Genomic DNA, 17,988 nt, shown 5'->3' on the forward strand with positions numbered 1-17,988 from the left:
GTTCTTGGATATTCAAATTCAATAATATTCTATTGATCCCAAAGGGAAATTAAATGTTGTGACTCGTATTCAAATTCTTCAAAGAGTTATTGTAGATAGTGATGGCTGTTGGCAGGAAGGATCTCTTGCAGCAGTCTGTATTACAGTGAATTTGAAGAAGCCTCTGACTGAAGACACATAGCATGCAGGTCACCATCTTACTATTCAAAATATTGAAATTATCTAAATTCTGGGGGAGGATAAAACTGTAGTGCAGTCCTGGAAAAAAGATTGTGAAATCATCCTGCAGTCATATTGACTGAAAATGGATAAAAACGATAAAAAATAAAGTGCGTCCTAACAGCTACCATTATTGTCGCCCTGTGGAAATGCCCATATCAAAACCCGCTACTGTGTTTATTATAAACACAAAATTTGTGTAATTTGTAATTGCTTGGAGTAGAAAATTTTCAAAATATAAAATAGATTTGAAGAAAAACAATAAGGAATAAAATCTTTCTGAAATTAAAGACAATGGTGTAGATTACCCTAATATAAAGCCAGAGGGGCTATTGATCCCTAATAAATTGCATCTTCAGTCTGGGAACGGAGCGTACATCTTGACGCTGCAGTGACGTAGACAGAGGCCGTTTCCGTAGCAACTGTGGCCGGTCCGTTACCCGCAGCGGTCGCTGTTCAGATCAGATCCGATCAGTGAGCGGAGCGGAGCGTTTTTCTCGTCCGTTACCGGGATTCCACCTCTGGGTTGCGGGGTGTCGAGACACGGGGGCGGCGCAGTATCGAGGTGGGGAGCCCGCAGGTCCGTGCGGAGATGCTGAACATGTGGAAAGTCAGGGAGCTGGTGGACAAAGCGTGAGTACCAACCGAGATGGAGGCGCAGAGCTAACCCGCTAAGTGGCCCGTGAGCTAACCGGTGATTGAGCGGCTCTTACCGGGCAGCATCATTAACTTTTATCGCTGATGGAGGAAAGAATACGGGCCTTCAGCTGTTAGCTTTGACCACTTGGCAAACTGCCAACCTTGTCCCATAAATTAATATGTCGTGGCGTTTTCATTGTTATCTGTTATGGCATCATTGTAAAGTGAGAGTGTGTTTGTGGCTTTCAGTTAGCTAATTCGGCTATAAGCAGGTCAGGTGTTGTTATCCCTCAGAGTGCTGCTGCAGCAGACTTAACAGCCTAGCTGTCCCACCCTGGTGATGCTCACCATCTCCATGTCCGTCCAGCACATTGCACACCTCCAACAGGAAGGAGGCTGATTGATAATGACGGACATATAACCCGCTAAGCATGTTGTATTATCAACATTCACATTGTCCCGTTGAGGCCCACAGCAACGTAGCATGCTGGCAAACAAACACACACTTTAGTAGGACATGTGTGCCTCTTAACACATGCATTGTGTTTTTTATGCCTCTGTGGTATGGGTTTATGAACGTAGTTATTACAGTGTAACCATGCAGGAGGAAGAAAATCTTCCTGTACTCTTTGTTCCTGCAGCTGCATGCACTAACTTTGGCTGAGTAAAACCAAAACTAACCCAAAAGTGTAGGTGCAACTGCTAATGAGGTTTCTTCAACTCTGTTTCTGATGCATGACATGTGGATGTCTACTGCCATTTAGTTTGTGACTCTTACTGCTCAAGCTAGTGTAAAAGAGTGGCATTAAGACCAATAACAATAAGTAGTACGTCTTTAAACTAGGTTTGGAGTCCAAATAAATCCAAATTTCTTTTCCGTAATTTTATAAAATTTATTTACATCCATGTTTGTAGATTTATAACATATTTCTGCAAGCTGCGATGCTAACTGTTAGCTTTTACAGAGGATTATTATAATGTTTTGAAAATGGATTCATAAGAAAGTATAAATACATTGCTGCACAATATCAAGAATACATGTCATTGTGATGGTACAACAAATATTTTTTTAGAAAGCAACAAAGTAGTGTATGTATTTGGTAAACTTGCAACTAAGCCTGTTGCAATAAGCAATAAATCAATCACATTATAATTTCCATTTGCATGATTTATTGTTTTTCTCTTTCTACCAAAACCTGGATGGCAAAGGTTTTCAGTATGGTGCATCGTTTTTTTTTGAAGGAGAATTTTCTTTACAGAAACTTCATAATTCATTTTATTTGTTGTTTTGTTTATTTATTTGGGGTATTTAAAACATTGTTTATTAATCTTTGAGAATGTGTTCTTGCGTTATTATGCCATCACCACTTTGTTACTTGAAAATGTTCTCAAAACAACAACATTATCGTTTATCGCAATAACTTTTGGGACAATTTATCATCCAGCAGAATCAGTTATCGTGACATGCCTATTGCTACTGAACGTAAAGACAAAAAGTACTAAATGGAGTTAATATTAAGACCAGAAATGGAAGAATACAGATGAGGGAGTAGATGAAGCAGCACAGAGCTTGAAATGGAGTAATAAACAACAGCTTCCATCAGCTGTTGGTTGTGGCTGGCTGAGCATGATGAATACACTCCATTATTGATCTCCCTCCATAGAACTGGCAGCACAGGCATTTTTTTCCCAGTATATTAAGAGTCACGCTTATATAAAGCTTTTTGCTTTCTGCAATGGCTGATTATAACAGTTAAAAGTGGCTGCTGCCTGGGATAAATCATTGATCATTGTTGGTTTTATCTTGCTGGGAGTTTGGCAGGTTTCAGAGAACAAAGAGATGGGGAGTAAGGAATGAAAAGAAAGGGACTGCTTACTGTGAACAAGCACTGAAAGAGAAATGATAGGAGTTATTTTAAACTGATCATTCTAGGATTAAATTGTTACCTGAATTAGCTTTGCGTATGAAGGGATTGGCTTTGTATGTACAGGAAAACAGAGAGTAGAAAGTGAAGTGCAGGAACAAAGAAGACAGGAAACAGCATACCTGTGTTCACCTCCCTTTGATGTACAGACTTCCTCTTTTCCCTCTTTGTGCCTCAGAAAGCTTCTGCCTCTTTGCCCACATCTGTTATCTGATAAACAGTTCAGCAGCACAAAGGCTTTTCCAAAGTGTATTTGTTATTCAGCGAAGCAGGATTCTGTCGGTCCTCAGACAAAAAGCTATTTTCCACCATTTATAATTTGTGGTTTTGTGTTCTGAATGAGTTGTTGTAATAAGCTAGTAAATAAATTTTATTTGTAAAGATGAAACTCACCAGGTGCTTCACAGTAAAATAACATGAAATATGTACAAATTCAGTTTTTTGCTCATTCTTCTGTTGAAGTATTTTTGCTTATCTTTCCATGTTAAGGCAAATAAACTGTCATGCATACAAGTTTTATAGTCATACTGGTGATTTTAACAAGAATAAATGTTTGTGTCAACAGCACTAATGTGGTGATGAACTACTCAGAGATAGAGTCTAAGGTTAGAGAAGCTACCAACGATGACCCCTGGGGGCCCTCTGGACAACTAATGGGAGAGATAGCCAAGTAGGTGTAAGAACACGCACACACACACACACACCACACACACACATGGCCATGAGATGTGATCTGTTTTACTCATGGATGCCAGCAGAATGACCATAAATGTGTGTGTATGTTTATAGAGCTACGTTTATGTATGAGCAGTTCCCAGAGGTGATGAACATGCTGTGGTCCAGGATGCTGAAGGATAATAAGAAAAACTGGAGAAGAGTGTACAAGGTAGGACTGCCACACATCGGATCTGTGTTCCCTGACGTCCGCTCTGGGTTTATTTAAGCAGGGTTAGAGGTTTCTTTGCTTGACGTCAGGCCTACATATGGCTTCCAATGTCTTTCACATGAGGGACCGTGACCAGGCCCAGTTTCCTTCTGTCTGTATTTCATTTTTTTAGGTTAAATTTTCTTTTTACATTTGTGTGTTGCATCTCAGGATCTTGACTAGTCGTTCTTGATTGGGTCTCATGTGTCGTTGAAGTTATGAATAACTTTTTTTTATTGTATTTGACGGTTTGCAGTCAATGTTGAGCTGGTTCCCCCTGCTTGTGGGTGAGAGACTATTTTACAATCTTTTTGCGAGACTGCACTGCAGTTTTATCCTGCTCCAGAAATGAAATTATTTCCTGCAGTTTGAGTTGCAGGAGGGTTGGATAAGGAGCAACACTGATCTAAAACCAAACTACATCTCCCAGGTTCTATTATAATCTGTTCAGACATGGCTGGATACAGCAATTTGAAAAGCCTAATTACAGTGTGAATGACTTTCACTAAGCCTGACCTTACTTCACTCTTATTACTTCAACTTTTTTTAATCACCTTAAAACAAAACTACTACAGCAGGTGTCACATCATGTATTTTGTAAAACCTGCAGAATTTCTCTCACTGTTTTTGTCCATCACTTGCAGTAAAGAGAAAGAATCATAATTTAATCAGCAACACAAAATGTTGCACCTCTGTAAGCCAGGCTTCTTGCGTACATTTTTTAAACCAGCTCCTCTTTTTTTATCATATCTATGAAATGATCACAGAAGCTCAGAGGAATAATGTTGTTCTTTAAAGTCATGCTGCAGCTGTTGTAAAATTACCTTTTGAGTGTTAGAAAAATGAAACCTCGGTCTCTCAAGTCAAGTTTGTTTGTGTGGCACATTTCAGCAACGAGGCAGTTCAAAGTGCTTCACTCCATTAAAACATAATACAGTAATCATTAAAGAAACAAGCAGTAAATATTACATTTTGTCAAATGCCATCATCAAAACCATCAGGCAAATATACTGTACATCCAATGTAATATTTAGCATTGATTTAAAGGAACTCAGTGTTTTAGCTGTTTTGCAGTTTTCTAGAAGTTTGTTCCAGATTTGTGGTGCATAGAAGCTGAATGCTGCTTCTCCACTTTTGGTTCTGGGTCACCTACCTGCCCATTTGAGCAGTTTGAATTTCTTCACGCTTCTCTGCGGCTGGGAGCCTCAGTTTGTCTTTTCTTTCTAACACACTGCAGAGACCATCAACTTTATGGCTAAATTAATTTTATGTGAAGGGGATCTTAGCAAAGAGAAAGTGCTGAAATCTTTTAGCAAGCAGTTTAAAGGATCAAAGACTTTAAAGCATTACGACTTATGAAGTGAAAAAAAAGTTTAATTTTTTTTACACACCTGAGCAGTGGGAGCCAAAATCAGCCAAGCCGTGAATCTGGGTTGTTTCTCTCTTTGGCTAATACCCACGTCTCTCCTTCAGGCCTTACTCTTGCTTGCCTATCTGATCAGGAACGGCTCTGAGAGAGTCGTCACCAGTGCCAGAGAACACATCTATGACCTGCGATCTCTAGAAAACTATCATTTTATAGGTGAGTCTCTCTCTTTGCAATTTTTAAGCTTTTCTTTTTGTTTATCTTGTGTTGAAAATTCAATACTAGCATTTATCCAAGCATTTGGATAAAGGTATTTCAAGGTTTCCCCCAGATTACTTGCTAAGCCCGGTGGTTGGGCACTAGGGCTGTCATTCATCCAGCGGCCCGTCGTGTTTTTGAGTTAAATGTTTAAAGTTAACAGGAAATTTGAAAATCCATCCATTTTCTGTACATCCTTGTCCCTAGTGGGGTCAGGAGGGGTGCTGGTGCCTATCTCCAGCAAATGTTTCAGGCGAGAGGCGGTGTACACCCTGGACAGGTCGCCAGTCTGTCGCAGGGCAACACAGAGACAAACAACCATGCACACACACACTCACACCTAGGGAGAATTTAGAGAGACCAATTAACCTGACAGTCATGTTTTTGGACTTTGGGAGGAAGCCAGAGTGCCCAGAGAGAACCCACGCATGCACAGGGAGAACATGCAAACTCCAGGCCGGGAATCAAGCCCAGGACCTTCCTGCAGTTGGTCTGGGCAACTGCAGGAAGCACTGTTGGTAGCACTGTTGCAAGGCAACAGTGCTACCAACTGCGCCACTGTGCAGCCCTGAAATTTGAAAATATCATTGGATAATTATGTGTTATTGAAAAATTGGGAGATTAATACCTGAACACCAACTATAAAGTCTTAAAAATTGCAAACATTTTAAAAAGACTTAAAAAATAAGCAATGCTTAACCTGGTGAGGGCACAAGTAAAGTCTGGTGGCCCGCCAGGCTTATAATGCACTGAAGGAAACCTTGTGTTTTGTCTTTGAATAAAGAGCAGTAAATGGTTTTGTAGGTTTGTGTCTGTGACTGTATCGGTTGGGTTTATCTACAGATGAGAATGGGAAGGATCAAGGTATAAACGTGCGTCAGAAGGTGAAGGAGATGGTGGAGTTCATCCAGGATGATGACAGACTGAGAGAGGAGAGAAAGAAAGCAAAGAAGAACAAGGATAAATATATTGGAGTCTCCTCTGACAGTATGGGCGGTGGAGGTGGCAGCTTTAAGAACTGTAAGTAGCTCACAGCGTTCATCTGACAGCTTGAGTGGATTAAAATGAAAATACAATCCCTCCTGGGGAACCTCAGGAATATATTTTCTACAGCAAATGTAGCATGCTTTTTACTTATCCCTAAAGGCATAATTCTATAAGCGAGTAAATTACTGCACTGGTTTATTATTTTCAAATATAAAATTAGGTCGGTAACTGCTAAAAATGGAAAGTCATTAAAGAATGTTTCTGACCTTTTGTTTTCTGCAAAAGTATTTACAAACTTGGAGAAAATATTTAATCACTTTCTGCAGCTCTGACCTCTTTATTGCTGTTACATTTTAAATCGTTCATGGTATAAAAAGTATGTAGTTAAAATAAGGGCTTAAACTGCCAGATTTGTTTATGCTGAATCTCTGTTTTTGATCTTTTTTCTTCCAGCGAATGAATTGGATCGGAATAAGTGGGATGAGGACTGGGACAAGAGCAGAGGAGCTTTCCCTTTCAGCGAGAAGCTCGGAGAGATCAGTGACAAGATAGGCAGCACCATCGACGACACACTCAACAAGTTCAGAAAGAAGGAGCGAGACGACTCGCCTGACCGGATTAGGTAAACGGACACACCACTCCAACAGCAGGAACGATCATGAATCATATTCAAATTATTTCCTGCATGTGGATCCATTGTGGTTCAACTTAAAATCAAAAATATATGGGGAGGGGGGGGAATTGCAAAATTCTAACTAGCAGTTAACTGAAGTAAATTTTGATTCAGTTTAATCAATCAAATTTTATTTATATAGCACATTTCAGCAGCAAGGCATTTCAAAGTGCTTTACATCATGTCAAACACAGAAACACAATCCATTTAGTCTTCTGAAGAATTGAAAATAAAGCTCATCTGTCCCTGCAGATTTTTATCTGAGGATCAAAAGGATCTCATTGTTCCAGCGTATCAGTCAGGAGAAGGATCTAAAACAATCCACGGCATTGTATTTAGTATAAATTTCAACAAAAATGTTAGATTTCTTCAACAATAATGCAAAGACAGTATAAAAAGAGTAAAGGAGACCTTCAATAGATTTATAGTAACACTGAAGGAGCAATATTACAATATGTTGTACTTATATATCTGGGCTGATACATAGGATCACAAGACAGACACTAGAGGTGGCTAAAATCCTTCAAAACCTTGTGGGATGATATTTTATGTTTTGCTAAAAGTGCATAAAATCAAAACCAAACCAGCACCATACCATGTTGCACGACAGATGTACCAATATATTTAATCTCTGTTTTAAGGAGATTAATTGCAGAGAAAACCAGTTAAACAGAGATCCGAACCCTTCAGACTTCCATAAAGACACAGCAGATCAACCTTTGCATAATCCCCTGAGCTCTGTTGCGTCCCTTATCTGGTTGCCATAGTGACAACGAGGAGGAGAAAGGATCAAGAAACGGGAGGCAGGAGACGATCGAATTTAAAGACGAGGAGGAAACGGTCACGACGAAGAGCATCCAGATCACACAAGCGACAGAAACCACGACCACCACCACAAGGAAGCGCAGCGGGGCGGCGAGCAGCAAGACGCTGGACCTGGGGGCTGCAGCACACTACACCGGAGACAAGAGCCCAGAGGAAAAGGTACTCACACTCACCGTTTCTACGGTGACAGTCATCTTCACCTCTGAAGGTTTAATTGCTGCGTCTCACTCCTTAGTCGTCGGCGAAGCAGACTTCCAGCGGTGGACTGGCTGACCTGCTGGTGATTGACCCTTCAAACAACGAGAGCACAGCGGCGGGTAACCACACACACACTCCTCTCTTACACTATCCAAACACACTTCTGTGTCCTCTGGTAAGTTTGTGTTTGCCTTCACTCACCCAGCAGGGACTTCAGACCTCATAGGGGGCTTTGCTGACTTCTCCTCACCTGCAGCCTCTGCCAGCCTCCCCACCTCCACCGGTAAACGGCTTCCCTCACTGCTCCTTTAAAACGTTCATTATGCCTTTAAAATAAAGAGGATTAGTTAGCAATCAGACATTTTAACACATCAAATACAAATTTAAGAAATATATCAGTTTGTCAGGTTGTCTACCTGTGCCTAAGTGAATCCATTAGGCTTAGAAACATGGTTCAAACACAGGCTGAGTGAGTATTGAATTTAATCCAAGGATTTCCCTAAAATACAAAAAAAAATAGAAAGTATTATATTTGTATTTACAGACATTATGTTGTCTGAAGGCTGTCATTTCTTCCTTATTCTTTTTATTAATTTTCCTTCCTTTCAACTTTTTTACAGTTAATTATTGATGGTTTTACCTGTGAGAGGTCAAATTACTTCGTATTACTCAGAGGTGGGCAGAGTACCCAAAAATTATGCTCAAGTAAGAGTAGCAGTACTTCAACATATTTTTACTCAAGTAAAAGAAAAAAGTATTTAGTAAAAAGTCTACTCAGGTACTGAGTAAGTGATCAAATTATGAATAATTTCTAAATGTAACTAGTTGCTTCCCAGCTCTGGTATTACTTAACCATACTTTTTTTTGACCAGCTGCTGCCTCTTCCAATGGAAACGGGGAATTTGGGGACTGGAGCTCCTTTTCAGGAAATCCTCCCGCTCCATCTAGCTCCGGTCCTTCGCAGACGGTTACCAACCTGTTTGGCAGTGGACCGTCACCGCCGCCGCCGCCGGCTTCAAACCCGTCCTCCGTCCCCCCATCTGCTGAACTCTTTGACCTGATGAGCGGAGTCAGCCATCAGCCAACCAATCCGCACACGACGCTCAGTGCTTCCCAGAGCATGACCTTCTCTCTTGGAGGGGTGACGCCGGGAGGATCCGTTGCCATGCCTACGATGCCACACTCCCGCTCTCAACAGGTATCAAAGGAAATATGAATTTGTTAAGTATTTTGAAAAAATGTTACATTATTGATTGCTAATATTGTTGAAAAAAATAGTCTAACGTATTTTCTGCATTACAGGGCGCACTGTTACATAATTATATATTTTCGATCTTTTTCAAATATGAAGCGCACCAGACTACAAGGCACATTAAACGAAACAAAACAGTCAGATAAGTCCGTCAGTCAGTCAAAGCACATTACGTATTACTCCTGACGACAGTAGTCATAATGTAATGTAAAACATTTTGACAGAGTGACGTGTGCCACATAAGATCGCTTCACGGTCAGTAAGCACAACCAAAATTAAGCCCTTTAATTCACTAGATGGGACAGCTTTACTCCACAACAATATATATATAATATATATATAGGCGCAGTGTCATTTTTTGATAAAATTAAAGGCTTTTAACTGCACCGTATAGTCCGGAATATAAGGCAGATTATTCTAGACCTAAATTTTAGAATTACGGTAGGTCTTGTATTGGCAAAATGTATTTGCTTAAAAGATTTGCTGCTACACAGTATAATTTTGTTGCTGCACCTCTTACTTCATCTCTCAAGTTTTAATAAAAACCATAACCCATGAATAAATCAGACAAATTTGTTTCAGAATTTGGTGGCCATGGTGTCCCAGCAGCCAATGGGATCGCAGCAAAAGGCTGGAATTGGAAGTCAGGGGTCATTAGGGTCAACTTGGTCCGACCCGTCCGTCAATATCAGCCTGGACTTCCTGTCAGCCGGACTCAACCACACAAAGACACCACCAACTCTGAACAATATAATCCAGCAACAAGGTAATGTCCTTTAGTGAGCTTTTTATCTGTTTAACACAAACAAATTGGACTTCCTGAAACGTATTATAGTGCTTTGCAAAAGTATGTATATACCTTGAACCTTTTCGCATGTTGAAAACCTCAAACTTCAGTGTATTTTATTGGGATTTTAACTTTGTGATTAATTAACGTAATGTAGAACATAAAGGTAAAGTTAGGCACATCAAAATATATTCTTCTGGACGATAAATTTCCCAGAAGTTATTGCGACAAATGATAATATTGTTATTTTGAAACAATTTCCAAGTCCTTTGAGAGCATTCTCTTTTCTTGCTTATTTTCATTGGTCTGTCTCACAAAATACATATATTTTGTCGTTGTGCCATATTCAAATATGAAAAGGGTCAAGATGTATGAATACTTTTGCAAGGCACTGGATTACCTCTGTAAACTCTTCAAAATATTCAAAGGAACAATACATACATAGCTTGGCTATAGCTTGTATATACACACAGTAAACCACAAGCAAGGTGGAATCAGATTTGTACCTGTGTGTGTGTGTGTGTGTTTGGACAGGAGTGCCTCCGGTCAGCCTGTTGGCTCAGAGTTTTGGAGGACTAACCCTCAGCTCACCACCTCATGTGGCTCCCATCAGACCGCCAGCCAATCCCATCATGGCCGGCGGCGCCATGGCGATGGGCATGCCTGCTTCCCTTGGCGTGGGCATGCCACCCTCGATGGCCACCGGCCTGCAGAGTGGAATTCCTGTGAACCAAGGGATGATGGGAATGAACATGAGCATGAATATGGGCATGGCCGCCCCGGTGATGATGGGTGGCATGGCAGGGATGGGGGTGCCAGGAGTGGGAATGGGCCTGAGCCACTCCATCAGCCCCGCCGTGGTCCCACCCAAACAAGATGCCTTTGCTAACTTTGGCAGCTTTGGGAAATGAAGGTTTGCAGTCAAGTGCGTGTGTGTGTTTGTGAATGAGGGGGTGAGCATGAATGTGTGAAACTGCGATTAAGCAAACTGCAGAAGGACTTTGCAGTACTTGAAGACAAACCTTGCATGTTTCACTGTCTGCTTCTGGGCTTTGGTGAGCTGGCGCCGGTGATTGTTCGCCATCGGTTCTCACCGATTCTCCGCAGAAGAAAGCAGAGGTGGAGCGACCGTGTCGGTACATAACCATCATTACTTCCCTTTACTGGAAAAATCATTGTCTTCACGAGTTTTTATACAACCATACGTTATCCTCCATCGTTCAGTTTTTTCTGCACAAAGAATTCAGTTTAGCTAAAATGGCACTGAGGCCTTAATTTTGCATTGTACATGAGAAGGTAATTTTTTTAAAATCTGAATTTAACTTTAAAATTTAAGCCATTCCATTTTTACTCCGACTTTGCAAAGCCCTTTTCAGACAGGAATCAAAACAGTCTGCTTCTATTTGCTCTTCTGTTTCACACCAAACAGCTTCATTCATGCTGATTTGTTTATATGAGCTAGTCATGTAAAATTGGCTATTGGTGTCTGCAGGTCAAAAAATAAAACGTCTTTTGGTGCCTGCATTCATTTCGTACCTGTAAACAAACCATTGTTTACCTGTGTACTTCACTTAGTTTTCATTGTAGTAAAGTATTTTCATAAATTATAAGCATAAGAGGTAATTAAAATTCTCAATCATTAGAAATAATTTAATTAATTTGGATATTATTTGAAAACTTCTTGTCTAACTCTATTTGGATTTTTTTTTGTTGCTAAAATAAGAAATTATGACCTATGGTTGAACCAAATTAACTAATAATGGTCTCTTGTTGGTACATATTGCTTCATTGGAGTTATGTGAACACATTTCTTCACTGTAGATCATGAAAATTACATGCAATTGGCAGTTTTCAAAGTGGATAACAGGATGTTTTGTATCTAAAAGGTGGATGACTCGACAACAACTACAAAGGTCAGAAATGGTGAAGGGCTGAAATGATCAGCACCTATAATTACTACATTCACTCCTTCACCAAGCTGAAACCTGAAAAAGGTTTCACACTCATGTACTTGAAGCATGGAATATGTTTATTTGTAATTTTAGATAAGAATTTCCTTGAATTATGGAGCTAAATATTCGTAAAAATACTAAAATGTGCAAATTTTAATTCTTCTTCATACCACTACCAAGTATTTTGGTTCTAAACTACAAAAGGTATGAATTGGTGAATTATTAAGTTAATTTACAGTTTGCTCTTAACTCAGCTATAAAATATATCAAGTCCTACATAAAATTGTAAAAAAAATTTTAAAAGAAATAGTCTGAAAGCAGAAACCTTAGCACCAGTCCCTAAGCTGTTTTAAAACTTGTGTGCTGAAGGAAAAAATATTTAGATGCTGCATCTTATAGTTATAAAGAAATCCGCTAATTAAAATTTTAATGATGATTTCGATTATTAAAATGATGATGGGATCTAAAACCATCAGGAGGAATTTTCCTGCTTGTGTTTTGCCAGATTAAAGTAAATTTCTACTGTTTCTGTCTGAAAGGGGCTTTTGAACACCCTGGGCCGCCAGCAGGGGGCAGAATGAATCCTCCTGAGACCCAGGCTTTTGTGTGATGTGCATTTTTTATGTCTCCTTACTATTTGGGATTAGTATGACCTAACTTTAGTTGAAATTAAATTTTAGCTTTCTATGTGCTCTTGAACTATGTCAAAACCAATGCCCTCATATGAGGACAATGGGTCTGTTTTTGCATATACATTTTCTCCTTGTCAGGACCCAATTAGCCTAAAAATTAAATTTTAGCTTTCTACAATAAGTGGTTATCTCAAAACCCAATGTCCTCAGATGAGGACATTGGGTCTATCTGTGTGACGATAAGACCATTCAATCAATGTTATTATTTACATCTGTGTTTACAAAAATGTAATGTCCTCATATGAGGATGCAGGGTCTCAGGAGGTTAAAACTAGTAACATGCATTGTTCTTGAGGGAGGATGGATGGGGAAATACAAATTAACATCTGAACCCAGACAAGCTCGTTTCTTTTTTCTCTTTTGGCTTAGTCTAATATTTTATTTTTAATCAGTTTGTTGCATTATAGTATTTGGAGAGGTAAATCTGAATGATTCTTCCGTTTGACTTTCTGAATGCATTTAGCACATAAAGGGCCAGTCAGTATTTTATTCAGAATGCTATTGATTATTTTCTATTTATGCAACTTGTTCACGTGACTTCACAGATTTCAGTAAACTATTCAGTGTTGCTTTCTGACTCACCTACATTCACAGGGTCTCTAACTGTTTTGCATACAAACCGTTTTTATGCATTGAAGTACAGAAGTATTTTCCTACCAACTTTGGTGGAAAGAATTACTCGGAAAAAAATATAAGCTGCAACTTTACTTACACGTTTACAGTGGATTCTGGGAATACCTCTAACATTGTACCTTGAGTTGGAAACATTTTTCTCCTACATTCATAACCCATTGGTTAGAGAAGACGCTCCTCGACATTTGATTCATATTAAATATGCTGGAGTTCAATCCAAATGGTTTGGGGTGACATTTGTGTGCGAAATGGATAACGGGCGTTTGTGAGTTTATGTATGGGTCTAAGTTTCTTCTGTTTAATGTACAAACACAGCTAAGCAGAGCCTCTTGTCATTTTCTGAGGCGCTGCCCTCCAAATGACCAAATCTTTATTTTGTTACTCTCAGAATTATAATTCCATAGGTTTTAGTTTAATATTTTATTAGTTGTAAGGTTATGATAAAATAAAACTGCATTTAAAGTGATTTAGTTTACTTGAATCATGTTTTTTTCATTTTCCTTCAACACAGATCTTTTGATTTGATTGCTGTATATTTTCTGTACTTCATTCAACAATAAATTAAATTATAACATCAAACAGTTGGGTTTCATATTTTTGTTTATGTGTATTTTATGACTGTGACAGACTGGCGACCTGTCCAGGGTGTATCCTGCCTCTCGCCTGGAACGTTAGCTGGAGATAAGCACCAGTTGTGCTGGTGCCTATCTCCCAATTGTCTCTTACACCCATTAGAGACAAGGGTGTAAGAAAATGGATGGATGGATGGATGGATGGAAGGTGTATTTTATGACTTATCTACATGCTTACCAGTAATTTTAACAATACTGACAAATTGAAGTAACATAAACAATTAAAAAACATTTAAAAATGTTCTATAACATGTAAAAGATGTAAAAGATTTAAAATAGGTTGCCTCACATCAAGTGTTAATGCTTATGTAATATATTCAGTGTTTTGTAATTTGTGTATATGGTTTAATTTGTTTTGCTTTTGTGTAATTGCGTTGTTATGTGTTGCAGATTTCTTCCCAGATCACTCTGGCAAATGAAATCTGGATCTAAGTGGGTTTTTACTGGCTACATTAAGGGGAGAAAGAAAATCTAGTGAGCACCATGGTGAGGTTCAAGGAGCATTCTGAGCCTTTAAAAAAACTGATTGTAGTAGCTATGAGCTTGGTAGAGAGATCTTTAAACAAGTTGATATCTGCCGCTTCACTGTATGGAAAATAACCTACAAGTGGAGAATATTCAAAACAACTACCAACATGCCCAGGTCTGGCTTCCCAAACAGGTTCACCTCAAAAGCAGAATGCAATATTCTAAAAGGAGTCTCATAAACAAAGCCATGGTTTGTTTGGCTTTGACCACATTGGTCTTTCTCTTGACCAATGTGCAAGAGAAAGATCCATGAAAAAGTATCAAAGTGTCAGAGTGAAGACATAGTAACATACATGTTTGCTACACGTTTTAGCTTCATAAATAAAACTACAAAGCTAATTTTGCTAGCTCGCCAGTTAGTACTGCAGTAAATATCACTGATATTTATTTTAATATTACACAGAGTTGGAGAGAGGACTCAGAAATTGTGGTCAAGTAACAGTTGTAATGTACTTAAAATGTTTATAAATTAGACAGGAACGTGGCTATAGCTAGTTCTAAGCTTGTAGCTTGTTTATTGTTGTCTTAGCAACCCCATACCAACTGTCATAACAGTTAGTTACCGATACCTACCAAGATGGCTTCTGTCAGCTACAAAGAACCCAGCAAGGTGACGTCACATGAGAACTATAAATAGAAAAGCAACAGCCTGTTACCATGAAGTCTGAATGCAGGCAGACATTAGTCATCAGGAGCTAATCCTGCAACTTTTGGATTAAGAAATGTAACTGATGTTACTCTTTGATCCATTATGTATTTTCAATTTATAAGAAAAGGCAAATTACTTCTGTAAAGGGTTAAATCTAATCAGACTTGGTTTGTTAATTATGCAGGGTGCTAATTTCATAAACATTGTGGGGTTAGGGGGGTCTTAGATACATTTCCTTAACTTTAGCCAATATCTTTAAAAACATATTTTGCGATTAAAGTTACTCTAGCAATGTTTGAATAACTCGCTCGTCATGACAACTAAGTTAAAAATATTTTGTTTACATTTTCACAATTTAAAGAAAAACTAATCCAAACACTTCAAGGAGGTTACAGTTACTGCAAATAAATGGGAGGTCTAAACTTTCCATACAATCTGAAAAGGAAAACGACCACAAATACTGCCTACTAAACAGAGACCTGGATCAGGAAGTACCAGAATGTGATGCTCAGTAGCTTCTTCAGGAGAAAACAAAGCAGCTATCCAGTTCCTGTCATTTCAGGGGGTTTTTCCACCCACAGTCAAGACATTTTACCAGATAATATTTTAGGTGAGTAGCATTTAAAATATCTGGGTCCAGATTGAATATTCAGTCTCCACTTCTACACACTGTTAAGAACAGAAGCTGCTCTGAGATATGAAGGATGAAAGATTGTCATATCCATTACCACAAATTATGACCATAAATGAAAACTGTTAACATAAGAAGTTCTTTCCTGTTCAGTAAAAAACTCCAGTATGTTGCAAATGGGAAAACTCTTGACCTCACCTTCAAGATGCCCTTCGGAACCATCTGTCAGACCAGGAGGAGGTGATCAAAGCACCAGTTTTGTCATTCCACCATCAGAGATAGGTAACAATAGTAATAATAATAATAATATTAATGCTAATTTACATGTTAATGTGATACAGTGGATATAAGAAATGTATCGTACTCTGATTAAAATGTCAGGTTTTGTGAAGTAAAGAAAAACGATAAAGTGATAGTTGGTCATTTTTTGCTAACCATTGTTTTAGCTAAAAGATGCAAAGAAGAAAAATCATGAAAATCCTGCTAGGACAGCTAATCTTTGTTTAAGTTTATTTGAATCTCTATAATTGACAGTAGTTGTGTGCCCTAGGAAACTAAATGTTGGAATTAATTCAGAAGGTGGTACAACAAAGAGTTTGTTTCAGGATGTAAATGACATTTGTTTGTTTTTTAGTTAAGTAATATATGTCAATAAATGAGGGAAAAGTTCTGAATGATTTATGGTAGTCTAATTTTTTTCATCACATAAACCTGCCATTTTAACACAGGTGTGATGTAATAGTGCTTATAAAATTGTGGTTGTATAATTAGCCACTGTTAGGATTGTGTGTTAGAGTTTTTAAAAGTGGCTCTAACTGCATTACGATGATTGGATGTAAATACCTCAAATCTTTTCCTCAGATTTTAAACCTAACCAGTTTATCCAAGAGAACGGACGGGTCAAACGGCCAATGAATGCCTTTCTAGTGTGGGCTCGCATCCACAGAGAGGCATTGCAAAAAGCCTTTCCAGGAAGAACCAGCAATGCCATCAGTGTTCAGCTAGGAAATGAGTGGTATAAGCTCAGTAAGGACCAGAAGAGGCCCTACTTTGAAGTAGCTGACAAGCTGAAGAAGATGCACAGACTGTACTTCCCTGGTATGAACATTACATGTCTGTCTGACAGTGGATTTGAATGGCTTATGTTAATTATTGAATCTACAATCACCTCATCTTCTAGTCAAGTATTCTGTGAAAGACATTTGATGACGTAACTCTTGATTATAACTCATGTTGCCTCTGACTGTCGTACCAGATTATGAGTATCGCCCGCGGAAGAGAAAAGACACAAGGCAAGCTTTCGAAGGGAAATATGACCAAACATCAGGACAACAGCAGGACTCAAATATTCACTGTATTGGCTCACAGAGTATGCCTTCAGGTCAGCCCAGGTTCCTGGACCCTGTTCTATTTACCCCATCTCCTGTGCCTCAACCAGTCTCCTCCAACATCTATTTGCCCTTTAACACCCATAATCAAGCAACCATGTACCGTATGGGCCAGAGCCAGAGTTTAAGGTTAGGTGTAAAGTTTCTGATTGCCATATTTTACACATCTTGTTTTCAATGTATTTAGATACTTGCCAGTCAATAAATCACAGATTTAAATTTATTTTTCAAATACTTTTTCAGGCCCGGATTTGAAAGAAGCTGGATGGAGGAGATGAAAAACATTGGCCAAAGTGACTGGCATGGTGGAGCTTTGAGCCCGTTTATCTTTGATGGTTATTCCGTACAGAGTTATTATTCACCTGGTTTTATCTAAGAAGTCAGCGTTGGCTGGAACATAATTTCAGTGTTGGCTGATGTCACATCTCAACAAGACTAAACAATGAGGGGAGTTTATAAGCCAGCATCCAGAAGACATTAGCAGAGAAACATTGGGACCACAATTTAGATGGGCTGTATCCATGTATTTAAATAAAATGTTCACTAATACATGGTGCATACACTTTTTTTTATATCAAAATGTCTTACTATATATGCTCAAATTTCCTGAATCTTGAATTTTTTTTCTTTTATGTTTTTTAGGAGAAATACTGAATGGTCACCGAATGACTTTAGGGCAAGTCATTCAATCGTGGCTAGATTTTAAATAAAATATCTTAACTTTGAAGATAGAGGTTGGATATATTTTGAAGTGTATTTTCAACCAAAGTTTCTCTGGTAACTATAATTGACCCGTACAAACTTTTAATGCTTGTATTTAAATGTACGT

The 17,988-nt window shown here is 38.7% G+C and overlaps 2 protein-coding genes across 3 annotated transcripts; both read left to right on the top strand.

The window, feature by feature from the left end:
* Window positions 1-643: 643 nt before the first annotated feature.
* On the top strand, window positions 644-12,642 carry LOC102235743 (clathrin interactor 1-like). 2 transcript variants are annotated; one of them, XM_023341758.1, is made up of 12 exons: window positions 644-852; window positions 3,349-3,453; window positions 3,573-3,669; window positions 5,182-5,290; window positions 6,176-6,352; window positions 6,773-6,941; window positions 7,760-7,976; window positions 8,053-8,134; window positions 8,221-8,298; window positions 8,888-9,213; window positions 9,850-10,033; window positions 10,589-12,642. In XM_023341758.1, exons 1-12 carry the CDS (start codon window positions 812-814, stop codon window positions 10,963-10,965), a joined length of 1,962 nt encoding a protein of 653 aa, XP_023197526.1. In that variant the 5' UTR covers window positions 644-811; the 3' UTR covers window positions 10,966-12,642. The 2 variants fall into 2 exon arrangements, with proteins under 2 accessions (XP_023197526.1, XP_023197527.1); XM_023341759.1 differs by having other exon boundaries at window positions 8,224-8,298.
* Window positions 12,643-15,492: 2,850 nt separating this feature from the next.
* LOC102227963 (transcription factor SOX-30) lies at window positions 15,493-17,611 on the top strand. Its single transcript, XM_005805987.2, has 5 exons — window positions 15,493-15,750; window positions 15,925-16,053; window positions 16,633-16,869; window positions 17,027-17,288; window positions 17,403-17,611. The coding sequence occupies exons 1-5, from the start codon at window positions 15,645-15,647 to the stop codon at window positions 17,533-17,535; spliced, it is 867 nt and encodes a 288-aa protein (XP_005806044.1). The 5' UTR covers window positions 15,493-15,644; the 3' UTR covers window positions 17,536-17,611.
* The last annotated feature ends 377 nt before the right edge of the window (window positions 17,612-17,988 follow it).

Source organism: Xiphophorus maculatus, chromosome 11 (assembly GCF_002775205.1).
Source record: "Xiphophorus maculatus strain JP 163 A chromosome 11, X_maculatus-5.0-male, whole genome shotgun sequence".
In the NCBI taxonomy this organism is placed as follows: Eukaryota; Metazoa; Chordata; class Actinopteri; order Cyprinodontiformes; family Poeciliidae; genus Xiphophorus; species Xiphophorus maculatus.